This window comes from Doryrhamphus excisus, linkage group LG5 (assembly GCF_037039965.1).
Source record: "Doryrhamphus excisus strain RoL-2023G ecotype Guam linkage group LG5, RoL_Dexc_Guam_v1.1, whole genome shotgun sequence".
Taxonomy (NCBI): Eukaryota; Metazoa; Chordata; class Actinopteri; order Syngnathiformes; family Syngnathidae; genus Doryrhamphus; species Doryrhamphus excisus.
In genome coordinates this window covers 535,525-560,684 of record NC_136361.1, presented here as the reverse complement: position 1 = coordinate 560,684, position 25,160 = coordinate 535,525, and the positions used below count along the sequence as shown (strand labels likewise).

At 47.7% G+C, this 25,160-nt stretch overlaps 1 protein-coding gene across 1 annotated transcript; it reads left to right on the top strand.

Moving 5' to 3' along the window:
* The first annotated feature begins 398 nt into the window (after window positions 1-398).
* cul2 (cullin 2) lies at window positions 399-14,155 on the top strand. The gene is made up of 21 exons (XM_058060567.2): window positions 399-572; window positions 2,441-2,579; window positions 3,652-3,754; window positions 3,836-3,930; window positions 5,125-5,230; window positions 5,334-5,416; window positions 5,494-5,590; window positions 5,705-5,815; window positions 7,251-7,413; window positions 7,522-7,646; window positions 8,667-8,774; window positions 8,873-8,932; window positions 10,058-10,186; window positions 10,347-10,433; window positions 10,521-10,673; window positions 10,748-10,825; window positions 10,902-10,968; window positions 11,383-11,585; window positions 12,571-12,672; window positions 13,249-13,365; window positions 13,508-14,155. Exons 2-21 carry the CDS (start codon window positions 2,461-2,463, stop codon window positions 13,637-13,639), a joined length of 2,238 nt encoding a protein of 745 aa, XP_057916550.1. The 5' UTR covers window positions 399-572; window positions 2,441-2,460; the 3' UTR covers window positions 13,640-14,155.
* The last annotated feature ends 11,005 nt before the right edge of the window (window positions 14,156-25,160 follow it).

The window sequence follows — 25,160 nt, the reverse complement described above, 5'->3', positions numbered from 1 at the left end:
AGCAGCAGAACACAATAATTATGCTTAATTAAGTATGTTTAATTAAGTAATGTAATGGTCCAGGAGGTCCAGCTAAGTCATCTATCGAAAACATATTTTCTACACACTTTATTTTCCATGCAAAAGAAAAATCCCACAGACTTCTGTTCCAATTTTACACAGAATTGCAGGGATAATATTTGCACTAAGAAGGACATTTACATTGATTGGCGTCCAACACAAATATTCAAGTTGCACATTATGTCACATCGAAATATACGTAGACACATTGGTTTTTCTTGATACCTTTCAGTTTCCGTAGTTTTGGACGATACCATAAATACATTTTCCTCTAACGCATTGACACAGTGTGGTATTGGCGTTTTGGTATATTTTAGGTAAATATACTAGTCAATTGGGTTATTTTAGAAAGTATTTAAATGTGTGACCTGCCTTAAAATAAATTAGCAGAACTTGATGACACTCCCCGATTTAAAATAATGGAACAATCCAAGCGGCAGGGAAGAGCAGCAGACCCAGCAAGCCTGTTACTGCGTAACCTGACTTCTAGAACAAGGATTTTCTGTACGGCGGTAGGTACAATTCACACTTAAGTCCTTTGGCATGTTTTGTGTATCTTTAGTAACATGTTTTAGCGGGCTGTCAGTGCTTAAACGCGGAAATCGCAAAAGAAGATGAGCATTTGCTAGCGGTAGCTGAGCTACCAGTAGCCTCCTGCTAGGCAACTAGCCATTAGCGGGCGCCTGAGTGGACACGATCAGGGAGAAGTAGCATGCTAAGAAGATGCTAGTTAGCGTGTCGCTAGCCATCCTATTTTGGGATTGACATTCCGGTACCCGATAACTTTAACTTGGCTGCTCACCCTTTCATTATTTCCATAAAGTTACCTACTAACGACACACGTCATGTCGTAGTAACGTTCATAATAAACAACAGTTATGAAGTGGGTCATAGCAAAGGGAGCAGCAGTGTGCAGCATACGGTTTCATCCAAGAAGAGAAATTCGCTTATTTACAGTACATCGCATGCATGATGTCTCACACACAAACCAGCGTACACATATGCAAGACAAGGAGGAGAGATGACGGGGCAGCTAAGACGCCCCTGAGAGAATTACCGTAGTGGCTTGCTCAAAGACACTTTGACATCTCCACTCTGGCATCTCTTCAGAAAGTTGTTCCAATTTCCGTATATTTTTCATCCCTGGATGGATTCAATCCTTCCTATAGTCCCCAAGTCCGAGGATACAAAGGATTTAAAGGATTCAAAGGCATGACTTATCCTCACAAGGGTAGGGGGGGACGCTGGGGCCTATCCCAGCTGACTGTGGGAATGGTCCCTGGACTGGTCGCCAGCCAATCACAGAGCACATATAGACACTTACATTCATACCTATGGACAATTAACCTAACATGCATGTTTTTGTAATATGGGAGTACACGGGGAAAAAAAACAAGAATGGGGAGAACATGCGATCTCCATATCCAAGTGTAGAATTGAACCCAGGTCTTGACTGTGTGGCCAACATGCTAACCACTTGGCCACCATGCGGCCTGGTATATATCAATATGAACCATATGTTGGATTTTGATAACGTGCTTGAAAGAAATATCGATATTTTAATCAATATATGGTCCTATGATGGAGTGAAAAAAGTGATCTTCCCATTCCATGTGGACGTAATAGGTTTTGCCTTCTTCCTTTGTCCTTCATCTGCGCTGCCGTGGTGTAGTGGCTAGCATTATGGACTTTGGAACAAACGCCCCAGGTTCAACTCTCCACCAGTAAACATCATTGCTATTCGTCATGAAGGGCATCTGGAATATAAAGTGCTCAAGCCAAAAATCAATATGAGATCCGGTGTGGCGACTCCGTAATCGTGAAAAAGCTGAAAGAAACAAACAAACTTTGTCCTCCATCCCCACTATGTTTGAAATCAGTCATTAAATTTACAAGAAATAAATTGGAGACGGACCAGTTAGCTTGGGAACTGGATGAGCTTCATGTTCAGTGCAAAGGAAGCTTGAAAATACCAGCATGGCAGGATTAACATGGATTCTCGCCCCCTTTTTTTAGATTGGTGTGAAGGAAGATTTGTGCATGTACAAAAGTCTTATTGTCATTGTTGTCAAGACACACAATGAAATGACAGCAGCAGCCCTGTTTGATAAGAGTGTAAAATAGCATATGAAAGCCAAAGACTACAAATGAAAATGAACCGCTTCAGATTGACGAATTCTGTATTATCACCCATTCTCCTCATGTCTCTGGCAAAAGACTGTGGTTGCTTCCCATCATTCAAGGACCACTCATGTTGAAGGGGCATGGAGGTCAACAGGTTCCACTGTGGTATTTCCGTCAAACCGGTGGATAGCGCTAACATACAGATGAGCAATGCATGCATGGATTCTCTTTAATGACTTTACTTTTTGTCTCTCAGGCCAAGAGAGAAGCGACACAATGTCCTTGAAGCCACGGGTGGTGGATTTTGACGAAACATGGAACAAGTTACTAACGACAATCAAGGCTGTTGTGATGCTGGACTATGTGGAGAGAGCCACATGGAACGACCGCTTCTCGTATCCTGTGCTAAATTTGTTTGGTACCGTCCTGGTGGATGAATCTTTTCATCCACCGTTTTTTTTTAAGCATGAACTGTAACAAAAACCAGAGCACAAGCTGAGAAACACTTTTCCAAAAAGTTGTAATTCAGGGGTGTCACAAGATCTCGCAAGATTAAAATGTGAGGACATGAGCTGTCTGGCAGGAAAAGGACAGCCAGAGGTCTGTGAGAATGTCAATCATGAAGGTGATACTCGTAATATGGAAGTAGCAGTGCACAAGGTAGGATTGGAACTGCATATTAGGTGCTTTATGCATACTATAAACCCTGCAATCCTACCTGCACTCAGCGTTCCCAGTGTCACTCGCTCGCCACATGTGACTGTGTTTTATTTTTGTCATAAGTTTACAGCCGCCGCAGTGTTTGTGTGCGGCCAAGCAGGAGTTGTAGTAATTCTAAATTTAAGCCAAGTTGGTGTCTGTTGTGGACCAGGAAGTAGCAAATATAGGTAAAGAGGAAGCGAGAAGAGCATCGAAAAGGATGAAGAGCGGGAAGGCACTTGTCCTGTCCTGATGGTATACCTGTGGAGGTATGGAAGTGTCTAGGAGAGTAGTCGGGGTCGGATGGAGGCGGTTGATTTCCTGTGGCGACCCCTGAAGGGAAAAGCCGAAAGAGGAAGAAGAAGAAGAAGAATCTGATTGAACTTTTGAGTCAGCCTTTATGTGTAGCTATCTACACATCAGCTTAAATGATAGTTTGTCTTTGCATTTGTGGAAATAACTTTCAACATTTAAAAGCATCATGCTTCGGTCATGCATGCAAAGTTATGAAACATTTCCAAATGTACCTGCATTGATTTGTTAAATCTAAATGCCTGCCGGTCCTGTCCTATATTTTGTCATTGTAGCGTTCCTAAAAGCCGTATTAAAATATTGTCTCGTCTTGTCGTGAAGCCAGTATCGTGTCTCATCTCGAGTAAATTGTGACACCCCTAAAGATTCATCTTGTATATTTTCTTTCACCGTCGTTGTCCTAATTGTACTTCATACAGCATATAGACATATACATTGCCTAAACTTTGACTCCAGTGACATTTATGCCCTGTGCGTCGCATACCCAGAGCCTTTAGGTGAGAGATTATACACCGAAACTAAGGTATTTCTCGAGAACCATGTGCGGAATTTGTACAAGGTGAATGAACATTTGCACACATGATTGTTTTTCTACATGCATCTTTTACTGACATTATTCCTGCTTGTGCTTGCATTGTAGAAGGTTCTGGAGTCAGAGGAAAAAGTTTTAGTGATGTACCACAGATACTGGGAAGAATACAGCAAAGGGGCTGACTACATGGACTGTTTGTACAGGTAACACTTGTTCACCGTGTTTCCACGTGTTTTTGGAAAACAGCCCTGTCACAGAAAGGCCAGATACCTGCATGCAGACAGGAAGGGACCACTGTGTGACGATGACGTCATACACAAGGCACACCACCACATGGCACTGTGCACAGACACAGAGGGGGTGATACACGTGATACCCCAAACTGTAGATGAAGAAAGAACACATGCGCATAAGTCCATCGTCTTCCGCTTTCAAGGCTCAGCCAACCAAGTGGAATTACATGCGTGAGTCATTTTGGAGAGCAAGACAAACAAATATCAGGAGAATGTGGACTGGGGTCATGTCAGTCGAAATATTTACATCTCAAGTTAACTTGTTGTAAAAGCTCACTTCTGGTAACTTGACGATAACGGGTTGATCACGTCATAGTTTTAGTAAACTCTGTACAGCTGTTTTCCAAAAATCGCCGTCAGGGCACCCAGAGTGCCATTTTTGTGCGGATGAAAGGCTGAAAGCATAAAATACTTTGCCATTTGACAACAAGAAAAGCTTTCAGCACGACAGTGTATATGTAGCATAGGACAGTAGTCGTTCACTGCAAAGAGACAGCGAGTGACCTAAATACTAAGATGGAGCCGCACCAACACATTATTGAATTAAAGATTCAAGATGTCGATTAAACGTCTTTTAATTGAACAACACATTTAGTCTTTGCATAGAATAATCAACATTTCTCTTACCTCGACCTTGGTGACCATCCAGGAGGCTGTGCGCGTTTGTTGCGCCGCCCCTTCGAACATCCTGCAAAGTCCTTCATCAAACCGTTTATATCCACGGATGAGATATGAGACACGGTATCAATAATACATTGTAGGGTTAAATATTACAACAGCTCAATATATCATACAGCACATCCCACCGAGCACCGTCTTAAGTGTTTATGATTCCGAGTGTTTGTGGTAAGTTAATTGAAATGTTACAGCTGTGTTTGAATTTGGTTCATATATTTGGAAAGAACGTCATAAGTTCATTGAAGTCGATAATGGAGACGGACCTATTACAAACCCCAAAACCTGGGCATGAAACTGCAGTATGTAAACTTGGCGTATTTATGCGAAGAACTGCATGGTGCGTCATGGGAAATCAACTGGCTGTCAACACAGTGTAGAAATACATGAAAGTCGGAAGGGTGTTCTTCCTAACTCTGCCCTCTCTAGGTATCTCAACACTCAATTCATCAAGAAGAACAAACTTACAGAGGCAGACCTACAGTACGGCTACGGGGGAGTGGACATGAACGAACCCCTCATGGAGATCGGGGAGGTATTAACTGATGAAGGCATACCAGTGCATATTATTTGGGCTCAGGTTTGATTTAGTTTTTGCTCCCATAATGACTTTTTTTTTTCTTGACTTGTCCCTACAGTTGGCACTCGACATGTGGAGGAAGCTCATGATTGAGCCTCTTCAAGCCATTCTCATCAGAATGTTGCTGAATGAAATCCAAAAGTATGGTTGCCATGCCAACTCACCACTGGACATATACACTCTCGGTTCATACCAAATTCTGATCATTTTCCCACTAGTGACCGCTGTGGTGAGAATCCTAACCAGAAAGTCATCCACGGGGTCATCAACTCTTTTGTCCATGTGGAACAGTACAAGAACAAGTTTCCACTTAAGGTATGGATGCGAGGTGTGCTGCGAGTTCAACCTTTGTATGTCTTGCTATCAATTGGACGGTCTGCTTTTGTGGGCACTCATCGGCCTGTGAATGAGTCTGTTCTCGTGTTGCAGTTTTATCAGGAAATCTTCGAAGGAGAGTTTGTCATTGAAACGGGAGATTATTACAAACAGGAAGCTTCAAATTTACTCCAAGAATCCAACTGCTCACAATACATGGAGAAGGTAGGCTGCACTCGCACCTTTTAACAAGAGAATACTGCATCAGCTTGTGTTTGAGAACACGTAACCCTCTCTTGCCTTGGCATTCTTTTACTGCTGTCTTTGTGGTGCACAGAAATCATGAGCTTTGCTGGTTGTCAGACACCCTGGGGCGTTTCAGTCAGCTTAGGGTGTCAATCAACTGTCTGACCGATATGGGATTTCTAGGGCCGATACCGATATTTGTTGTTGAGGAAAAAACGATATCTGATATATCGGCCGATACATGAAATAAGACCATTAATATACTACGCAAGATATCATGCTGTACATGAACATAACCCAAAATATGAAATAAAAATACTGTGTTTTTGAGGCGTTGGCCTATGCCATTGCAGCCTGTGCGTCATTAAATGCCTCTTTGTGATTCATTTGTAGGCGTTGCAAATTTGTCATGTTTTTTATTGGTGCTGGAGCCCTGGCTACCTTGCGCACTGCTGATGATGCATCGAACGCCTGTTGAGTCGTTGGTGAAGTGTCTCCACACCTTACTCATCGACTACTGAAAAGTTCCATCTGCAGCCACCGATTATTTACAAACAGCCTAAAACAAATGCTGAAGCAAGCTGAGGAGAAACTAAATAAGAAATCATCAAAACATGCGTCACGTGACTAGGCTTAATACACAGGACTAAACTACATTTGTTGTGCATGTTACAATTTGAAAACATGCAATATATCATATCACAAGTCAATACACCACTTGGAGCATTTTCCAAATGACTACAATGAAGACATGAACTTTAGTGTTAATGTATGAGTCCCTCTCTAACTCATGCACGGAAGCGAAGCGGGACGCTGTGTATCTTATATTCATGACGGTCATGAGCGTTAACACTTGCATGTTCACCTTAAAACGCCGCAATAGTCTTGGATAACGGTGGACATGTGAATTAACAGCTGCATCGATCTTTTTTTATTTCACTAAAAATGCCTGAATACTCTCTAAGTGTCACGCTATATTGTTTTACAAAGTCACATGGTACCATGGTATGAAAAAATGGAGTTTGTTTCGCAGCTCCTCTGGTGTCAGCTGGAGAGAGGGAGAGCTGCTTGTGTCTGTCAATTTTCACCGAAATCGATGAATCTGTGGCGTGACAATCGGCCCGGCTGAGCCATTTTCTCATTCGGCCATTCAGTCCTTCTAATAGACTTTTCCTGAAAGCTTGGCCAGATGTTGCTGGCAGTGTTTGCTGAAGATAGCGAAGGTGGAGCCACAGGCCCCCAACCACGACACAAGGCACTGTTGTTTAAATGCGGCTGTTATTCTACATTGCTTTATTATTTGACCTTGTCTTTACTCCTGGTTAAGACGGTCATGCAGCAAGGAAAGATGAGGAAAAACAATGGGCACGTTTCAGACCACGGACACCAATTTTACGTGACTCCTTTTGTCCAGGTTTTGGGGCGGTTGAAAGATGAAGAGATGCGATGTCGGAAGTATTTGCACCCGAGCTCCTACGCCAAAGTCATCAATGAATGCCAGCAGAGAATGGTGGCTGACCATCTGCAGTTCCTCCATGCAGAGTGCCAGAACATTATTCGACAAGAGAAAAGAGATGGTCGGCTTTTGTCATTTCAGTCTTTTCACTATGCATACTACATTATTTGGCAAAGGACACACCTGAATGCGTTATGGAGGAAAGAAATGTTTGTGCGTTTCTCCCCAGACATGGCCAACATGTACACGCTGCTGCGAGCTGTGTCCAACGGTTTTCCTCACATGATCCAGGAGCTGCAGATCCATATCCACAACGAAGGCATCCGAGGCACCAGTAATCTCTCTCTGGAAAACGTTAGTATTCCAACACTACCTGTACTGTAAGAGCATCTAATGTGCTTTCCCATAATGTGGACATTGAAAATCAAATCAAATCAAAATGGAATCGGCAAGCACATGACGACCGACATGTTGTCATAGTTTATTTGCAAGTTGTTATTTCTATGTTATTTGTAGATAGAAATACTCCATGCATGGGTGTGGGAAATAATCAATATTAATCGATACATCGACGCATGTGCGTGATGCGAGTGCATCGGCCCATTCACCGGGTATGGATGCAATTGACGGGTGACATCTAGATTCATCTCGATGCGTTTGTGGGTATCTGTAAAATCCGATGCAAGCGCCATGTTATGAATGTTCAACTTCACCCATATGCTGTTCCCCAGGTGCAACCAATGCACCATCATTATTTCGTGTTTTGTATTGAATACGGACGCAAGCCGTGAAGCACATACAACTACTAGTAAAACGGCATGAAGGTTCGCACGCAAACAGAAGCAAGGTTTTTTTTTTATCTTTCAACCCCCCCGCGACGTTTAAACGGTATGTTTGGAAACACTAGGGCTTCGCAACACCACAACTCGGACAAGTGTCCCCTCTGAACGAGTGCTCAGCACAGCAGGTGACATTATAACAGCAGAGCGCAGTTGGCTTCTTCAAACAATTTTAAAAGGGTTATCATGTTTAGAACTTTCCGCCCCTCACTACTGTATTAGCCTACCTGCCAGCGCATTCACATTATGTGTATTTTGCAGACAGGAATATAAACAAACATTGATTGCACTGTTGTGCAAAGTGTCACTTTAACTTTACTGTTGCTGCGTACCGTACGCTGTTTTTACAGCAGTAATTATTGTTTCATTGTTTTACTCCACCACTTTCCCCTTTGCTTCTATGCAGTTGAATAGAAGAGGTCAGTGGTCACATGATAGCATTGTGTTCACTTTCTATACTTTATATAGGAGCTACTGACTTGTGTGATAACGGATCATCACTAAAGAGACATATTTTGTTTTTGTTTTTGTACAGATGCCAACGTTATTCGTGGAGTCAGTGCTTGAGGTTCACAGTAAATTTGTTCAGCTCATTAACACAGTTCTGAATGGAGACCAGCACTTCATGAATGCACTGGATAAGGTAACAGACCTCACCTCGGCTCCTGCTCCAGGTTGTCACCGCCATACAAATAAGTACCCAAGTGCTTAGATTGTTTTTCTATTGACTTTTTTTCAAAGGCCTTGACGTCTGTAGTGAACTTCCGGGAACCCAAGTCCATCTGTAAAGCCCCAGAACTGGTCAGTGTACGCTCACACACAAATACAGAAAAATTAGAGATTAAGGATGCAGGGGGGCACTTTCATAGTTTTTGTACATTTTACGAAGGTTAACTGGTTCGGGTCAACTTTGGACCTTTTGTATTGAGTTGTTGACTTCTATAGAGCAGCTACACACAATTACCTGCACACAAAGCTTTGTAGATCTTCCAGAATCTGCACCTATTCCAGTTGGATTTCCAAATCGCGCTGTTTTCAACGGCCATATGAGGACGTCACCGTGAGCCGGACTTCCTGTTCTCTGAAAGCAAGCGATCAGAGCCGTCCCTCACTTCTTTCACGACTCACTTGAAAATGCGCAAACATCATTATCTGAAACTTTGGCATCATTTAACACAAATACAACATTCTAACAGCGCGCAGGCCACACGGCTAGGAGACACGAGTTCAATTCCACCCTCGGCCATCTCTGTGTGTAGTTGGCACGTTCTCCCTGTGCATGTGTGGGTTTTCTCCGGGAACTCCAGTTTCCCCCCCACATTCCAAAAACATGCTAAGTCAATTGGCCACTCCAAATTGTCTATAGGTATGAATGTGGGTGGGAATGGTTGTTTGTCTATATTGTCTATATGTGCCCTTGGATTGGCTGGCCACCAGTTCAGAGTGCACCCCGCCTCTCGCTGAAGACAGCTGGGATAGGCTCCAGCACGCCGCGACCCTCGTGAGGGTAAGCGGTACGTTTAAAGGTCAGAAAAGTGGAAAAAGCATAATAGGTCCCCTTTTAAAACCAATCCAAAGCAGGCCAGTCGGTCACTATTTGCATGTCATGGAAGCATAATAACTGTGTGAGATTTATCTGGTGAAATCAATTCAATAATCTCATTTACAAGGGCCACCTGGTCAAGAGGTCAACAGCACACATCATTATAAATACAGAAATAAAACAACCAAGACAGTACATCCACATATAGATGACAATGTAAGAGGAGTGTTGTATCTGATGAACAATGAATGAGTTGTATTTGTACAATATGCATGACCAATAACACAATACAAAAATAAGCTGTGGGCTGCACTCAGGGCACCCCTGTTGTATATCATATCATGTTTTGACCGGGCAATTCCTCTCCCGGTGTCTCTGTGCAGCTGGCTAAATACTGTGACAATCTGCTAAAGAAGTCCGCAAAGGGAATGACAGAGAATGAGGTGGAGGACAAGCTGACCAGCTTCATTACAGTCTTTAAGTACATTGATGACAAAGACATCTTTCAAAAGGTAAAAAGCTGAAACTTAGAACGGACTTTTCCAATTTTTCTACTTCCCACACTATTTTTATATTGACTCGACTAAGCTGAAAGTTGTGATTAAAAATAGATCCGTGTGTCCATTTTGAACGACTTGAGAAGTTGAAGTGTTGTTTTGGTCTGGTTTCCAGTTTTATGCCAGAATGCTAGCAAAGCGATTAATACATGGGTTGTCTTTGTCAATGGACTCAGAAGAAGCCATGATCAACAAACTCAAGGTGAATCTCGCTTCTTCCTCTTTGGCTATCCTGTTATACTCGGTCATCAATGAGGCACAAACCTTGGTTCCTCCTGAATCCCCACAGCAAGCGTGTGGCTATGAATTCACAAGCAAACTCCACAGAATGTACACAGACATGAGCGTAAGCGCCGACCTCAACAACAAGTTCAACAATTTCATCAAGACGCAGGAGGCCGTCGTGGACCTGGGTATCAGCTTCCAGATATACGTACTACAGGTGAAAGGTTGTTTCAAGTTTGTTTCCTATATCAAGCTACCGCAATGAATAAACAGCACAAGATGTGTTTACAGGCGGGTGCGTGGCCACTCACACACGTCCCCTCGTCCACATTCGCCATCCCACAAGAGTTGGAGAAGAGTGTGCAGATGGTGAGTGCGGTTAATTTAGCAAACGCTTGAAGGAGCGTGGCCGATTGGTAAGCATTGTTTTCACTTTGGCTTCCAGTTTGAGTTGTTCTATAATCAGCACTTCAGTGGGAGGAAGTTGACCTGGCTGCACAACCTTTGTACAGGTAACTTTAAATGCATGGACCATCGGGGGGGGAGGATAGCTTGAACTAGACTTTGCCATTGGGGCTCAATTGAAGTCTACTGATTTTTGCCTGGTCTGATACTCGAGAAGATCCATCGACTTTCAGGAAACGATTGAGGCCAAAAGCTCATTTTCATCAAAACGTGACCACCTTTTCCCAAGTCTTTTCCCAAGACCATCTCTAGTCTTTTGCTTTCACTGTGATGTCCACACATGCACATGCACATGCACATGCACATACATATACACATACACATGCACATGCACATGCACATACACATACACATGTGCAACATACAATATTTGATGCTGAATGAAAAAGAGCCATGGATGTCATTAGATTGAATGAGTAAGTGTCATTTATCTATTGACTGCCCCCACCCCCTGTCCAAAGGCGAAGTGAAGATGAACTACTTGTCCAAACCCTACGTCCCCATCGTGAGCACCTATCAGATGGCCGTGCTCCTCACCTTCAACAACAGCCAGACAGTGACGTACAAAGAGCTGCAGGACGGTACCCAGATGAATGAGAAGGAGCTGCAGAAAACCATCAAGTCCCTGTTGGACGTGAAGATGCTCAACCACAACTCTGAAAAGGTCAGAGGTCACGTATGACATAGATGAACAGGAGCTTAGAAATTCAAGCCGTAATTTCGATATTTCCAGTTCATGTTGACAAAAAGTCCCGTGTGAAATGCCGTTGACAGATGAAAATATTATTTCTGTCGCTCCAATAACTTTTGCTTGAGCTTGCCTCGTAAACGGAGAAGCAGAGCTCGGGGGAGGGCAGAGAGGGGTTTTTGAGCCATCCCAAACTTCATTCAGGGCTCATTGCAACTACAGCTTATAGGTCCGAAAAACTGAAAAAGCATAACGGGTTCACTTTAAGCCCCGCATAGTACATGTACTGAAAATATGGTTTTGGCTTAGACCTTCAGCATCAAACAGTTGGTGCCCATATCCTTCTTTACAAAGTGATATCACCATCTAGTGGTTTGGCATACATGTTACAGCTTTTTTGCATGTCTGTCTGATTAGGATTGTAAAGTAGACCCGGGTCTGATTCCCCCCTCGGGCATCTCTGTGTGGAGTTACATGTTCTCTCTGTGTGTGTGTGTGTGTGTGGGTGCGTGGGTTTTCTCCGGGTACTCCTGTTTCCTCCCACATTCCAAGAATATGCATGCTAGGTTAATTGACGACTCCAAATTGTCCATAGGTATGAATGTGTGTGTGTGTGTGTGTGAATGGTTGTTCATCTGTGTGTGGTCTGTGATTGGCTGGAGACCGGTCCAGGGTGTACCCCGCCTCATAGAAGATGGATGGATGGATGGATGTTCTCATCTGTGCCAAAACAACAAGGAAAAGTTACTATGACTAAATGTGGCCCTAATCCTGAAGAAAAGGCTTTCCATAAAAATAGCCATACCTTTTGAAAATAACAGCCATTGTGCTTTCTGCTATGGTTGTTGTCCGTTTGGGCTAAACGAGAGAATGCCGTCTTTGTGATGCCGCATTTGGCACCTTTCAGATGTTTGCAATCATCCATGTGTCCTGTCACCCATCTTGTTCCCTCTGCCAACAGGAGGATATTGAATCTGAATCCACGTTTTCGCTAAATATGACGTTCGTCAGTAAAAGGACAAAGTTCAAGATCACAACATCGATGCAGAAGGACACCCCACAGGTCAGACACTCCCCTAGGGGTTGGGCTCGCACTAGGCCGACCATACTGTGCACATGGCCGACTTAGCATCTGAAGTCCGGCATAGTCACAAGTTCATTCTACTTCCTCTGCAGAGGCGGGCCAGGATGCGGCACAGCTGCATGCATACGGATGTAGCGCAGGTGATAGAATGAGAGTAATTCAGTCACTCCTCGTGAACTCTTAATGACAAGTGCGGCATTTAATAAGAGGAAAAAAGAAAAGTACTGTAAGAAGTCCAAAAGTCAAAACCGAGAGCACACCGGTAAAAGTACATCTGTGTGCGCTGTGTGCGTAGGCTTGTCATTTAAAGAGCGCAATCACTAAAGAAAGCATTCACTAATCAGTAAATGACTGTGAAATAAGCGTGCAAGCGGCGGCACAAGGTAACGGCCTGAAGAACACAGGCCATAGGGGTCAGCAGAGGGAGGACGAATCGCAGCGAAGTCCGGTGCGGTGCCAACGGCCTAGTGTGAGCGCGCCCTGTACCGGTTATCTGCCGTAACCGCTGGCTGGGAAGCCGTACACCTTTTTTAACATGTCCTGTTTTCTGTGTAGGAAATGGAGCAGACTCGGAGTGCTGTAGACGAAGACCGCAAAATGTATTTACAAGCCGCTATAGTGAGAATCATGAAGGCTCGTAAGGTGCTCCGACACAACGCACTCATACAGGAGGTGGGTGGCTTGTTTCAACAGCTTGTGCATGTATGTGATCCAAATATGAATACGCACTTGATGACTGGGGTCGTATCACATCCAATGACAGTAGTATCTCTTCAATATTGTCTGTAAAATAAGAACACCTGTCTTTGTGTAGGTCATCAATCAATCCAAAGCCAGGTTCAACCCCAGTATCAGTATGATCAAGAAGTGCATCGAGGTCCTCATCGACAAGCAGTACATCGAGCGAAGTCAGACCTCGGCAGACGAGTACAGTTACGTCGCTTAGAGGCTGAGACGGAATGCCACCGCACCTGTGGGATTGTGGCAGATGCAGGTTTTAAAAAGACAAATAAACAATAACAAAAGCGACTCACTCATCCGTTTTTTTGGTTTGGGACAGTCACTGTCTGTATAAAACCGAAGCGGAAAGCTACATGACAGCCACCGCCTCCACAATAACTTGTGATTTGAAGCTGTTTACAACATCACCAGTGCCACGCGCATGACGTGCGTTAAATGACTCGAAGAGAATGCCTATACTGTATAAATATTTGTGAGGAAAGTGCTCTGAGTGGACTGAAAATAATATCTTGGGGCATCAGTGACATTGATGGCTACACATTTTAAAAACGGGCTTTGCTTTCTCACGTTTGCAGTTCTTGTGTGTGTGTGTGTGTGTGTGTGTGTTTTTTTTTTTAATGTTCTGGTTAGGAAAGAAATATTGTAATCAAACAGTATAACTTTCAGATGTAAAAATGACAAACATGATATTGCTGCTTGTCAAATAAATGAAATCACTTAAGACTTTTTATTTAACGTCTTAATGGATCTGAGTTCTTTCACATACCAGCTGAGCTCCTGAGAGCTGGACATCATCTTATATACTCTTTATGTGGGGAGGGCCTGTCCGCCTTAACTACAGCGGTTGGTTATAGTATTTTGGTGTCCTGTTAAATGTCCTATTTTATAAATGTTCGTTCCTTAAAAGCTACAGGCCTTTCTGAGCCAAATGGGGTTCGGTCCAGTGGCAAGTGGCGATGCGCACACTACAATGAGATAGAGGCCCGTCGAGTCAGCCGTAACGATTTCACAGCATAAAACCTTTTTTGTACTCAGCAGTCTGGCGGCCTCTAGTGGCCAAAAAGAATAATGGCTTCAATTTCGTTTATAAAGGGCAATGTAATGTCAGCCTTTCACACATAAAGGTTAATAGTTGAGTTTTATCTCATGGAATGTAAAGTTTTAACATATACAAATACATAGTCACACAAAGGTTATAAGTTATCTAAAAATACAAGTAAATAGTAAAATAGACCGTTGTCCTATAAAGGACACCGTAGTCGCTGGGCTACCTCTAGTATCTGCCAGCCGGCAATTCTTGTGGCAGAGGGTTTGCAAGGATTTTAAAACGTTGCCATTCAATGTGAGGCAAGCCTGTTGTTTGGATGGATGAGACTGTTTGTCACCTGGCGGCCTCCCCTCGCCTCGCCTCGCCTCGCCTCGCCTCAGGCCCCGCTTCCGCTGCAGTCCCACGACGGCCCTGTCGCCGTCAGTCCGTTGTCCCACAAGCTTCAGCAGAGTAAGACGAAACTTACGTAAGCCACCACTTCACCGTTGAGAAAACACAGTATACGATTGCCCAGCACAATTACAGTCACGGTGTCATGAAAAAATCCCATCAAACATCAACACAAAAGATAGATTTAGAACAGACTTGGCTCGTCGTGTGCAAGAATAACCTATTGACGTGGCTTAAAACAAGTAATTTAACAGCTATTTCTTTCACAGACAGTACCACAAAGCACGCTGGGATGTGCGACTATCGATGCTACATTATGAAGAGGACAAGGAACTGCTGATTATGATGCGGGCGAGGGAGGATGTCAATTAAGGGTCTCAATTCTTGAATTTATTCTCCTTAAAAATTAATTTGAAGCAACTCTTGGCTATGTTATTTGTATCATGTGTCATTTGTGTGCTCTCAACATATACTTGTTAGTCCAAAATACAGTACACTTCAAAAAGACGTTTGTGTGTTTTCAAAGTGGCCACAGGAGGGCGATAGAGGCTGATATCATCTTTGTATGTCCGTCACAGGCCACCGTACTGATCCGCCAGTAAGCGGTGACGATACGTGATAACCAACAAATCAAATAAAACCTCATTTTTTACAGCACCCTACGAACGGTGCCCAAGGTGCTTTTTAGAAGTTTTCAACGCTGTTGCAGGCATGTGTTTGGCCAGCTATGTGGGGCGGGTTGAGCGTGAACCAGGAAGTGCGGGGATCTCGTGCGCGCGCGCGCGCTGTTGTCTTGTTGCTGGGTAGTCGAAAAAGTTGACCGGAAGCAGCCGGCAACCGTGTTTCTTTCTCTGACGAAGTCAGGCCGCCCCTTAACACGCTTTGGGGCTGAAAATACTGACACTTCACACCGCCACCACCGTGAAGAAGTGCCGAAGTAAACGGTTTGTCTTGCAACAGCATTGTTTTCATTGGCGCCAATTTAATTTGGTATGGAGTCGGTTCCAACACCCTGACGGAGAACCCCGGAGTTGCCATCTAACTTTAAAGTTTTAAGTCACGTTGACGCACAAATAGTGGCGTTTCGCTCCGACAGTAGGACAATATACAGGATATAAACGACGTCGAAGTTGAGGAGCTGAAGCCGAGGTCGCCATTTTGTGGACATAATTGGCGCGCAGAATGCTCGAAATGACGGAAGCAATTGTTTCAACCGGTTCATATGCAATCCGTAACATAATGCGAACGACTTTGGGACAAATGTACACCGACTTTTTAAAAGTGGGGTTCTCTACCCTCATCATAGTCAATGACAACTGAAGCTAAAAGTGGTTTATGTTGAAATATTTTGGTTGACGTGAAAATCAATGGAACGACAACAATGGAAGTATTATTTGGCAGGAATTTAGTCCTGTAAGTACTTACAAATAATACCACACTTTGTATAACCACTAGATGGTGGAATTTCCCAAGTACAGTAGCAGTAATTAAAAGTGGCCGCTAGATGGCAGAATTAGCCAAGGAGAGTAGCAGTAATTTTAAGTGGCCACAAGATGAAGGCTTAGGCCCTAACTGCTACGGCCCGGGGGCCACATCTGGCCCGCCAAGTGTTTGGATACGGCCCGCCCAATCTTTCCAAAGTATTTCATTTAAACTCAACGTACAACCTGACATCATGGCCTGAGCCAACCTTTTGATGGTTTTATCAATTTCGTTTTTTGACATGGTCTGTTGTTTACAAAGTGCTCCTGAAAAAAGGGACACAAGCACATAATAATAATAATTATTATTATGATTATTAGATTATTATAATTATTATTAGAACTATTATGATTATTATAATTATTATATTAATGCTAATTATTATATTAATTATATATAATATTATTGTTATATTTGCATATTTTACATAATAATAATATAATAATTATTATTTTAAGTTTATTGTAATTATTATAATATTTTATTATTTTTAAAATATTTAAATATAAATATAAAATAATAAATAATAATAGCAGATTGCATGACAATTTTACAGATAATACAATACAATAATACCAGGTGGACTGTTACGTGTAAAATATATAGTCTGCCCCCCCCCCCCCCGTAAATTTTGTCATGTCAATGCGGCCCGCGAGTCAAAAAGTTTGCCCACCCCTGGCTTAGGGGTTAGGGCTAGGGTGAGGGCAAGCTATGGCTAGGGCAGGGGTTAGGGCTCGGGTTAGGGCTAGGGGAGGGGTTAGGGCTAGGGTTAGGGTTAGGCTTTGAGTAAGCTCCTCCCCTTCTGGCTGAGGAGGAGGAGGGAAACGCACGGTCCTTAGGGTTAGGGCTAGGGTTAGATGGTGAGGGCTAGGGTTAGGGCTGGGGCAGGGCTAGGGTTAGGGTTAGGGTTGCAGGCATGTGTTAGGGTTGGTTAGGGTTAGGGTTGCAGGCATGGGTTAGGGCTAGGTTAGGGTTAGGGCTAGGGTTAGGGTAAGGGTTAGGGTTAGGTTTAGGGCTAGGGTTAGGGTGGGTTTGGGCTAGGGCTAGGGTTCGGGTTAGGGCTGGCCCTTTAAGGCTGGAGCTTTAAGGCTGGCCCTCTAAGGCTGGCCCTCTAAGCTGGCCCTTTAAGGCTGGCCCTTTAAGCTGGCCCTTTAAGGCTGGCCCTTTATGGCTGGCCCTTTAAGGCTGGAGCTTTAAGGCTGGTCCTTTCAGGCTGGAGCTTTAAGGCTAGCTATGGCTGGCCCTCTAAGGCTGGCCCTCTAAGGCTGGCCCTCTAAGGCTGGCCCTCTAAGGCTTGCCCTCTAAGCTGGCCCTCTAAGGCTGGCCCTCTAAGGCTGGCCCTTTAAGCTGGCCCTTTAAGGCTGGCCCTTTAAGCTGGCCCTTTAAGGCTGGCCCTTTAAGGCTGGCCCTTTAAGACTGGCCTTTTAAGGCTGGCCCTTTAAGGCTGGCCCTTTAAGCTGGCCCCTTAAGGCTGGCCCTTTAAGCTGGCCCTCTAAGGCTGGCCCTTTAAGCTGGCCCTCTAAGGCTGGCCCTTTAAGGCTGGCCCTTTAAGGCTTGCCCTTTAAGGCAGGCCCTCTAAGGCTGGCCCTTTAAGGCTTGCCTTTTAAGGCTGGCCCTTTAAGCTGGCCCCTTAAGGCTGGCCCTTTAAGCTGGCCCTCTAAGGCTGGCCCTTTAAGCTGGCCCTTTAAGGCTGGCCCTTTAAGCTGGCCCTGTAAAGCTGGCCCTCTAAGGCTGGCCTTTTAAGCTGGCCCTTTAAGGCTGGCCCTTTAAGCTGGCCCTCTAAGGCTGGCCCTTTAAGGCTGGCCCTTTAAGGCTGGCCCTTTAAGCTGGCCCCTTAGGGCTGGCCCTCTAAGGCTGGCCCTTTAAGCTGGCCCTTTAAGGCTGGCCCTGTAAGCTGGCCCTTTAAGGCTGGCCCTTTAAGGCTGGCCCTTTAAGCTGGCCCTTTAAGGCTGGCCCTTTAAGGCTGGCCCTTTAAGGCTGGCCCTTTAAGCTGGCCCTTTAAAGCTGGCCCTTTAAGGCTGGCCCTTTAAGGCTGGCCCTTTAAGCTGGCCCCTTAAGGCTGGCCATCTAAGGCTGGCCCTTTAAGCTGGCCCTTTAAGGCTGGCCCTCTAAGGCTGGCCCTTTAAGACTGGCCCTTTAAGGCTGGCCCTTTAAGCTGGCCCCTTAAGGCTGGCCCTTTAAGCTGGCCCTCTAAGGCTGGCCCTTTAAGCTGGCCCTCTAAGGCTGGCCCTTTAAGCTGGCCATCTAAGGCTGGCCCTTTAAGGCTGGCCCTTTAAGGCTGGCCCTTTAAGGCTGGCCCTTTAAGCTGGCCCCTTAAGGCTGGCCCTCTAAGGCTGGCCCTTTAAGCTGGCCCTTTAAGGCTGGCCCTTTAAGCTGGCCCTCTAAGGCTGGCCCTTTAAGGCTGGCCCTTTAAGGCTGGCCCTTTAAGCTGGCCCCTTAAGGCTGGCCCTCTAAGGCTGGCCCTTTAAGCTGGCCCTTTAAGGCTGGCCCTTTAAGCTGGCCCTTTAAGGCTGGCCCTTTAAGCTGGCCCTTTAAGGCTGGCCCTCTAAGGCTGGCCCTTTAAGACTGGCCTTTTAAGGCTGGCCCTTTAAGGCTGGCCCTTTAAGCTGGCCCCTTAAGGCTGGCCCTTTAAGCTGGCCCTCTAAGGCTGGCCCTTTAAGCTGGCCCTCTAAGGCTGGCCCTTTAAGCTGGCCCCTTAAGGCTGGCCCTTTAAGCTGGCCCTCTAAGGCTGGCCCTTTAAGCTGGCCCTTTACGCTGGCCCTGTAAAGCTGGCCCTCTAAGGCTGGCCCTTTAAGCTGGCCCTTTAAGGCTGGCCCTTTAAGCTGGGCCTCTAAGCCTGGCCCTTTAAGGCTGGCCCTTTAAGCTGGCCCCTTAAGGCTGGCCCTCTAAGGCTGGCCCTTTAAGCTGGCCCTTTAAGGCTGGCCCTTTAAGCTGGCCCTTTAAGGCTGGGCCTCTAAGGCTGGCCCTTTAAGGCTGGCCCTCTAAGGCTGGCCCTTTAAGGCTGGATCTTTAAGGCTGGCCCTTTAAGCTGGCCCCTTAAGGCTGGCCATCTAAGGCTGGCCCTTTAAGCTGGCCCTTTAAGGCTGGCCCTTTACGCTGGCCCTGTAAAGCTGGCCCTCTAAGGCTGGCCCTTTAAGCTGGCCCTTTAAGGCTGGCCCTTTAAGCTGGCCATCTAAGTCTGGCCCTTTAAACTGGCCCTTTAAGGCTGGGCCTCTAAGGCTGGACCTCAAAGGCTGGCCCTTTAAGCTGGCCCTTTAAGGCTGGCCCCCTAAGGCTGGCCCTTTAAGGCTGGCCCTTTAAGGCTGGCCCTTTAAGGCTGGCCCTTTAAGGCTGGCCCTTTAAGGCTGGCCCTCTAAGGCTGGCCCTTTAAGGCTGGATCTTTAAGGCTGGCCCTTTAAGCTGGCCCCTTAAGGCTGGCCATCTAAGGCTGGCCCTTTAAGCTGGCCCTTTAAGGCTGGCCCTTTAAGCTGGCCCTTTAAGGCTGGCCCTTTAAGCTGGCCCTTTAAGGCTGGCCCTCTAAGGCTGGCCCTTTAAGACTGGCCTTTTAAGGCTGGCCCTTTAAGGCTGGCCCTTTAAGCTGGCCCCTTAAGGCTGGCCCTTTAAGCTGGCCCTCTAAGGCTGGCCCTTTAAGCTGGCCCTCTAAGGCTGGCCCTTTAAGGCTGGCCCTTTAAGGCTTGCCCTTTAAGGCTGGCCCTTTAAGCTGGCCCTTTAAGGCTGGCCATTTAAGCTGGCCCTTTAAGGCTGGCCCTTTAAGGCTGGCCCTTTAAGGCTGGCCCTTTAAGCTGGCCCTTTAAGGCTGGCCCTTTAAGCTGGCCCTTTAAGGCTGGCCCTTTAAGGCTGGCCCTTTAAGACTGGCCTTTTAAGGCTGGCCCTTTAAGGCTGGCCCTTTAAGCTGGCCCCTTAAGGCTGGCCCTTTAAGCTGGCCCTCTAAGGCTGGCCCTTTAAGCTGGCCCTCTAAGGCTGGCCCTTTAAGGCTGGCCCTTTAAGGCTTGCCCTTTAAGGCAGGCCCTCTAAGGCTGGCCCTTTAAGGCTTGCCTTTTAAGGCTGGCCCTTTAAGCTGGCCCCTTAAGGCTGGCCCTTTAAGCTGGCCCTCTAAGGCTGGCCCTTTAAGCTGGCCCTGTAAAGCTGGCCCTCTAAGGCTGGCCTTTTAAGCTGGCTCTTTAAGGCTGGCCCTTTAAGCTGGCCCTCTAAGGCTGGCCCTTTAAGGCTGGCCCTTTAAGGCTGGCCCTTTAAGCTGGCCCCTTAGGGCTGGCCCTCTAAGGCTGGCCCTTTAAGCTGGCCCTTTAAGGCTGGCCCTGTAAGCTGGCCCTTTAAGGCTGGCCCTTTAAGGCTGGCCCTTTAAGCTGGCCCTTTAAGGCTGGCCCTTTAAGGCTGGCCCTTTAAGGCTGGCCCTTTAAGGCTGGCCCTCTAAGGCTGGCCCTTTAAGGCTGGCCCTTTAAGGCTGGCCCTTTAAGCTGGCCCCTTAAGGCTGGCCATCTAAGGCTGGCCCTTTAAGCTGGCCCTTTAAGGCTGGCCCTTTAAGCTGGCCCTTTAAGGCTGGCCCTTTAAGCTGGCCCTTTAAGGCTGGCCCTCTAAGGCTGGCCCTTTAAGACTGGCCTTTTAAGGCTGGCCCTTTAAGGCTGGCCCTTTAAGCTGGCCCCTTAAGGCTGGCCCTTTAAGCTGGCCCTCTAAGGCTGGCCCTTTAAGCTGGCCCTCTAAGGCTGGCCCTTTAAGCTGGCCCCTTAAGGCTGGCCCTTTAAGCTGGCCCTCTAAGACTGGCCCTTTAAGCTGGCCCTTTACGCTGGCCCTGTAAAGCTGGCCCTCTAAGGCTGGCCCTTTAAGCTGGCCCTTTAAGGCTGGCCCTTTAAGTTGGCCCTCTAAGCCTGGCCCTTTAAGGCTGGCCCTTTAAGCTGGCCCCTTAAGGCTGGCCCTCTAAGGCTGGCCCTTTAAGCTGGCCCTTTAAGGCTGGCCCTTTAAGCTGGCCCTTTAAGGCTGGCCCTTTAAGGCCGGCCCTTTAAGCTGGCCCTTTAAGGCTGGCCCTTTAAGCTGGCCCTTTAAGGCTGGCCCTTTAAGCTGGCCCTTTAAGGCTGGCCCTTTAAGGCTGGCCCTTTAAGGCTGGCCCTTTAAGCTGGCCCCTTAAGACTGGCCCTTTAAGCAGGCCCTCTAAGGCTGGCCCTTTAAGCTGGCCCTCTAAGGCTGGCCCTTTAAGCTGGCCCCTTAAGGCTGGCCCTTTAAGCTGGCCCTTTAAGGCTGGCCCTTTAAGCTGGCCCTTTAAAGCTGGCCCTTTAAGGCTGGCCCTTTAAGCTGGCCCCTTAAGGCTGGCCCTTTAAGCTGGCCCTCTAAGGCTGGCCCTTTAAGCTGGCCCTCTAAGGCTGGCCCTTTAAGGCTTGCCCTTTAAGGCTGGCCCTTTAAGCTGGCCCCTTAAGGCTGGCCCTTTAAGGCTGGCCCTTTAAGGCTGGCCCTTTAAGGCTGGCCCTTTAAGGCTGGCCCTTTAAGGCTGGCCCTTTAAGGCTGGCCCTTTAAGGCTGGCCCTTTAAGCTGGCCCCTTAAGGCTGGCCATCTAAGGCTGGCCCTTTAAGCTGGCCCTTTAAGGCTGGCCCTTTAAGCTGGCCTTTTAAGGCTGGCCCTTTAAGCTGGCCCTTTAAGGCTGGCCCTTTAAGGCTGGCCCTTTAAGCTGGCCCCTTAAGGCTGGCCCTTAAAGCTGGCCCTCTAAGGCTGGCCCTTTAAGCTGGCCCTCTAAGGCTGGCCCTTTAAGGCTGGCCCTTTAAGGCTTGCCCTTTAAGGCTGGCCCTTTAAGCTGGCCCTTTAAGGCTGGCCATCTAAGTCTGGCCCTTTAAACTGGCCCTTAAAGGCTGGGCCTCTAAGGCTGGACCACAAAGGCTGGCCCTTTAAGCTGGCCCTTTAAGGCTGGCCCCCTAAGGCTGGCCCTTTAAGGCTGGCCCTTTAAGGCTGGCCCTTTAAGGCTGGCCCTCTAAGGCTGGCCCTTTAAGGCTGGCCCTTTAAGGCTGGCCCTTTAAGCTGGCCCCTTAAGGCTGGCCATCTAAGGCTGGCCCTTTAAGCTGGCCCTTTAAGGCTGGCCCTTTAAGCTGGCCCTTTAAGGCTGGCCCTTTAAGCTGGCCCTTTAAGGCTGGCCCTCTAAGGCTGGCCCTTTAAGACTGGCCTTTTAAGGCTGGCCCTTTAAGGCTGGCCCTTTAAGCTGGCCCCTTAAGGCTGGCCCTTTAAGCTGGCCCTCTAAGGCTGGCCCTTTAAGCTGGCCCTCTAAGGCTGGCCCTTTAAGGCTGGCCCTTTAAGGCTTGCCCTTTAAGGCTGGCCCTTTAAGCTGGCCCTTTAAGGCTGGCCATTTAAGCTGGCCCTTTAAGGCTGGCCCTTTAAGGCTGGCCCTTTAAGCTGGCCCTTTAAGGCTGGCCCTTTAAGCTGGCCCTTTAAGGCTGGCCCTTTAAGGCTGGCCCTTTAAGACTGGCCTTTTAAGGCTGGCCCTTTAAGGCTGGCCCTTTAAGCTGGCCCCTTAATGCTGGCCTTTTAAGCTGGCCCTCTAAGGCTGGCCCTTTAAGCTGGCCCTCTAAGGCTGGCCCTTTAAGGCTGGCCCTTTAAGGCTTGCCCTTTAAGGCAGGCCCTCTAAGGCTGGCCCTTTAAGGCTTGCCTTTTAAGGCTGGCCCTTTAAGCTGGCCCCTTAAGGCTGGCCCTTTAAGCTGGCCCTCTAAGGCTGGCCCTTTAAGCTGGCCCTGTAAAGCTGGCCCTCTAAGGCTGGCCTTTTAAGCTGGCCCTTTAAGGCTGGCCCTTTAAGCTGGCCCTCTAAGGCTGGCCCTTTAAGGCTGGCCCTTTAAGGCTGGCCCTTTAAGCTGGCCCCTTAGGGCTGGCCCTCTAAGGCTGGCCCTTTAAGCTGGCCCTTTAAGGCTGGCCCTGTAAGCTGGCCCTTTAAGGCTGGCCCTTTAAGCTGGCCCTTTAAGGCTGGCCCTTTAAGGCTGGCCCTTTAAGGCTGGCCCTTTAAGGCTGGCCCTTTAAGGCTGGCCCTTTAAGCTGGCCCTTTAAAGCTGGCCCTTTAAGGCTGGCCCTTTAAGGCTGGCCCTTTAAGCTGGCCCCTTAAGGCTGGCCATCTAAGGCTGGCCCTTTAAGCTGGCCCTTTAAGGCTGGCCCTTTAAGCTGGCCCTTTAAGGCTGGCCCTCTAAGGCTGGCCCTTTAAGACTGGCCCTTTAAGGCTGGCCCTTTAAGCTGGCCCCTTAAGGCTGGCCCTTTAAGCTGGCCCTCTAAGGCTGGCCCTTTAAGCTGGCCCTCTAAGGCTGGCCCTTTAAGCTGGCCATCTAAGGCTGGCCCTTTAAGGCTGGCCCTTTAAGGCTGGCCCTTTAAGCTGGCCCCTTAAGGCTGGCCCTCTAAGGCTGGCCCTTTAAGCTGGCCCTTTAAGGCTGGCCCTTTAAGCTGGCCCTCTAAGGCTGGCCCTTTAAGGCTGGCCCTTTAAGGCTGGCCCTTTAAGCTGGCCCCTTAAGGCTGGCCCTCTAAGGCTGGCCCTTTAAGCTGGCCCTTTAAGGCTGGCCCTTTAAGCTGGCCCTTTAAGGCTGGCCCTTTAAGGCCGGCCCTTTAAACTGGCCCTTTAAGGCTGGCCCTTTAAGGCTGGCCCTTTAAGTTGGCCCTTTAAGGCTGGCCCTTTAAGCTGGCCCTTTAAGGCTGGCCCTTTAAGGCTGGCCCTTTAAGGCTGGCCCTTTAAAGCTGGCCCTTTAAGCTGGCCCTCTAAGGCTGGCCCTTTAAGGCTGGCCCTTTAAGCTGGCCCTTTAAGGCTGGCCCTTTAAGGCTGGCCCTTTAAGGCTGGCCGTTTAAGCTGGCCCTTTAAGGCTTTTTAGCAGGTAAGGCTGTGGGATCGAAAGATCGAATGGCCCTTTAAGGCTGGCCCTTTAAGCTGGCCCCTTAAGGCTGGCCCTTTAAGTTGGCCCTCTAAGGCTGGCCCTTTAAGCTGGCCCTCTAAGGCTGGCCCTTTAAGGCTTGCCCTTTAAGGCTGGCCCTTTAAGCTGGCCCCTTAAGGCTGGCCCTTTAAGCTGGCCCTTTAAGGCTGGCCCTTTAAGACTGGCCCTTTAAGGCTGGCCCTTTAAGGCTGGCCCTTTAAGCTGGCCCCTTAAGGCTGGCCCTTTAAGCTGGCCCTCTAAGGCTGGCCCTTTAAGCTGGCCCTCTAAGGCTGGCGCTTTAAGGCTGGCCCTTTAAGGCTTGCCCTTTAAGGCTGGCCCTTTAAGCTGGCCCTTTAAGGCTGGCCATCTAAGTCTGGCCCTTTAAACTGGCCCTTTAAGGCTGGGCCTCTAAGGCTGGACCTCAAAGGCTGGCCCTTTAAGCTGGCCCTTTAAGGCTGGCCCCCTAAGGCTGGCCCTTTAAGGCTGGCCCTTTAAGGCTGGCCCTCTAAGGCTGGCCCTTTAAGGCTGGCCCTTTAAGGCTGGCCCTTTAAGCTGGCCCTTTAAGCCTGGCCCTTTAAGCTGGCCCTTTAAGGCTGGCCCTTTAAAGCTGGCCCTTTAAGCTGGCCCTCTAAGGCTGGCCCTTTAAGGCTGGCCCTTTAAGCTGGCCCCTTAAGGCTGGCCCTCTAAGGCTGGCCCTTTAAGCTGGCCCTTTAAGGCTGGCCCTTTAAGCTGGCCCTTTAAGGCTGGCCCTTTAAGGCCGGCCCTTTAAGCTGGCCCTTTAAGGCTGGCCCTTTAAGCTGGCCCTTTAAGGCTGGCCCTTTAAGCTGGCCCTTTAAGGCTGGCCCTTTAAGGCTGGCCCTTTAAGCTGGCCCCTTAAGGCTGGCCCTTTAAGCAGGCCCTCTAAGGCTGGCCCTTTAAGCTGGCCCTCTAAGGCTGGCCCTTTAAGCTGGCCCCTT

Coding starts and splice junctions, on each gene's coding strand:
- cul2 (XM_058060567.2), top strand. CDS start 2,461: ATGTCCTTGAAGCCACGGGTGGTGGATTTTGACGAAACATGGAACAAG. Junction 7,647..8,666: donor GTAATCTCTCTCTGGAAAAC/GTTAGTATTCCA, acceptor GTTTTTGTACAG/ATGCCAACGTTATTCGTGGA. Junction 10,187..10,346: donor ACAAAGACATCTTTCAAAAG/GTAAAAAGCTGA, acceptor TCTGGTTTCCAG/TTTTATGCCAGAATGCTAGC.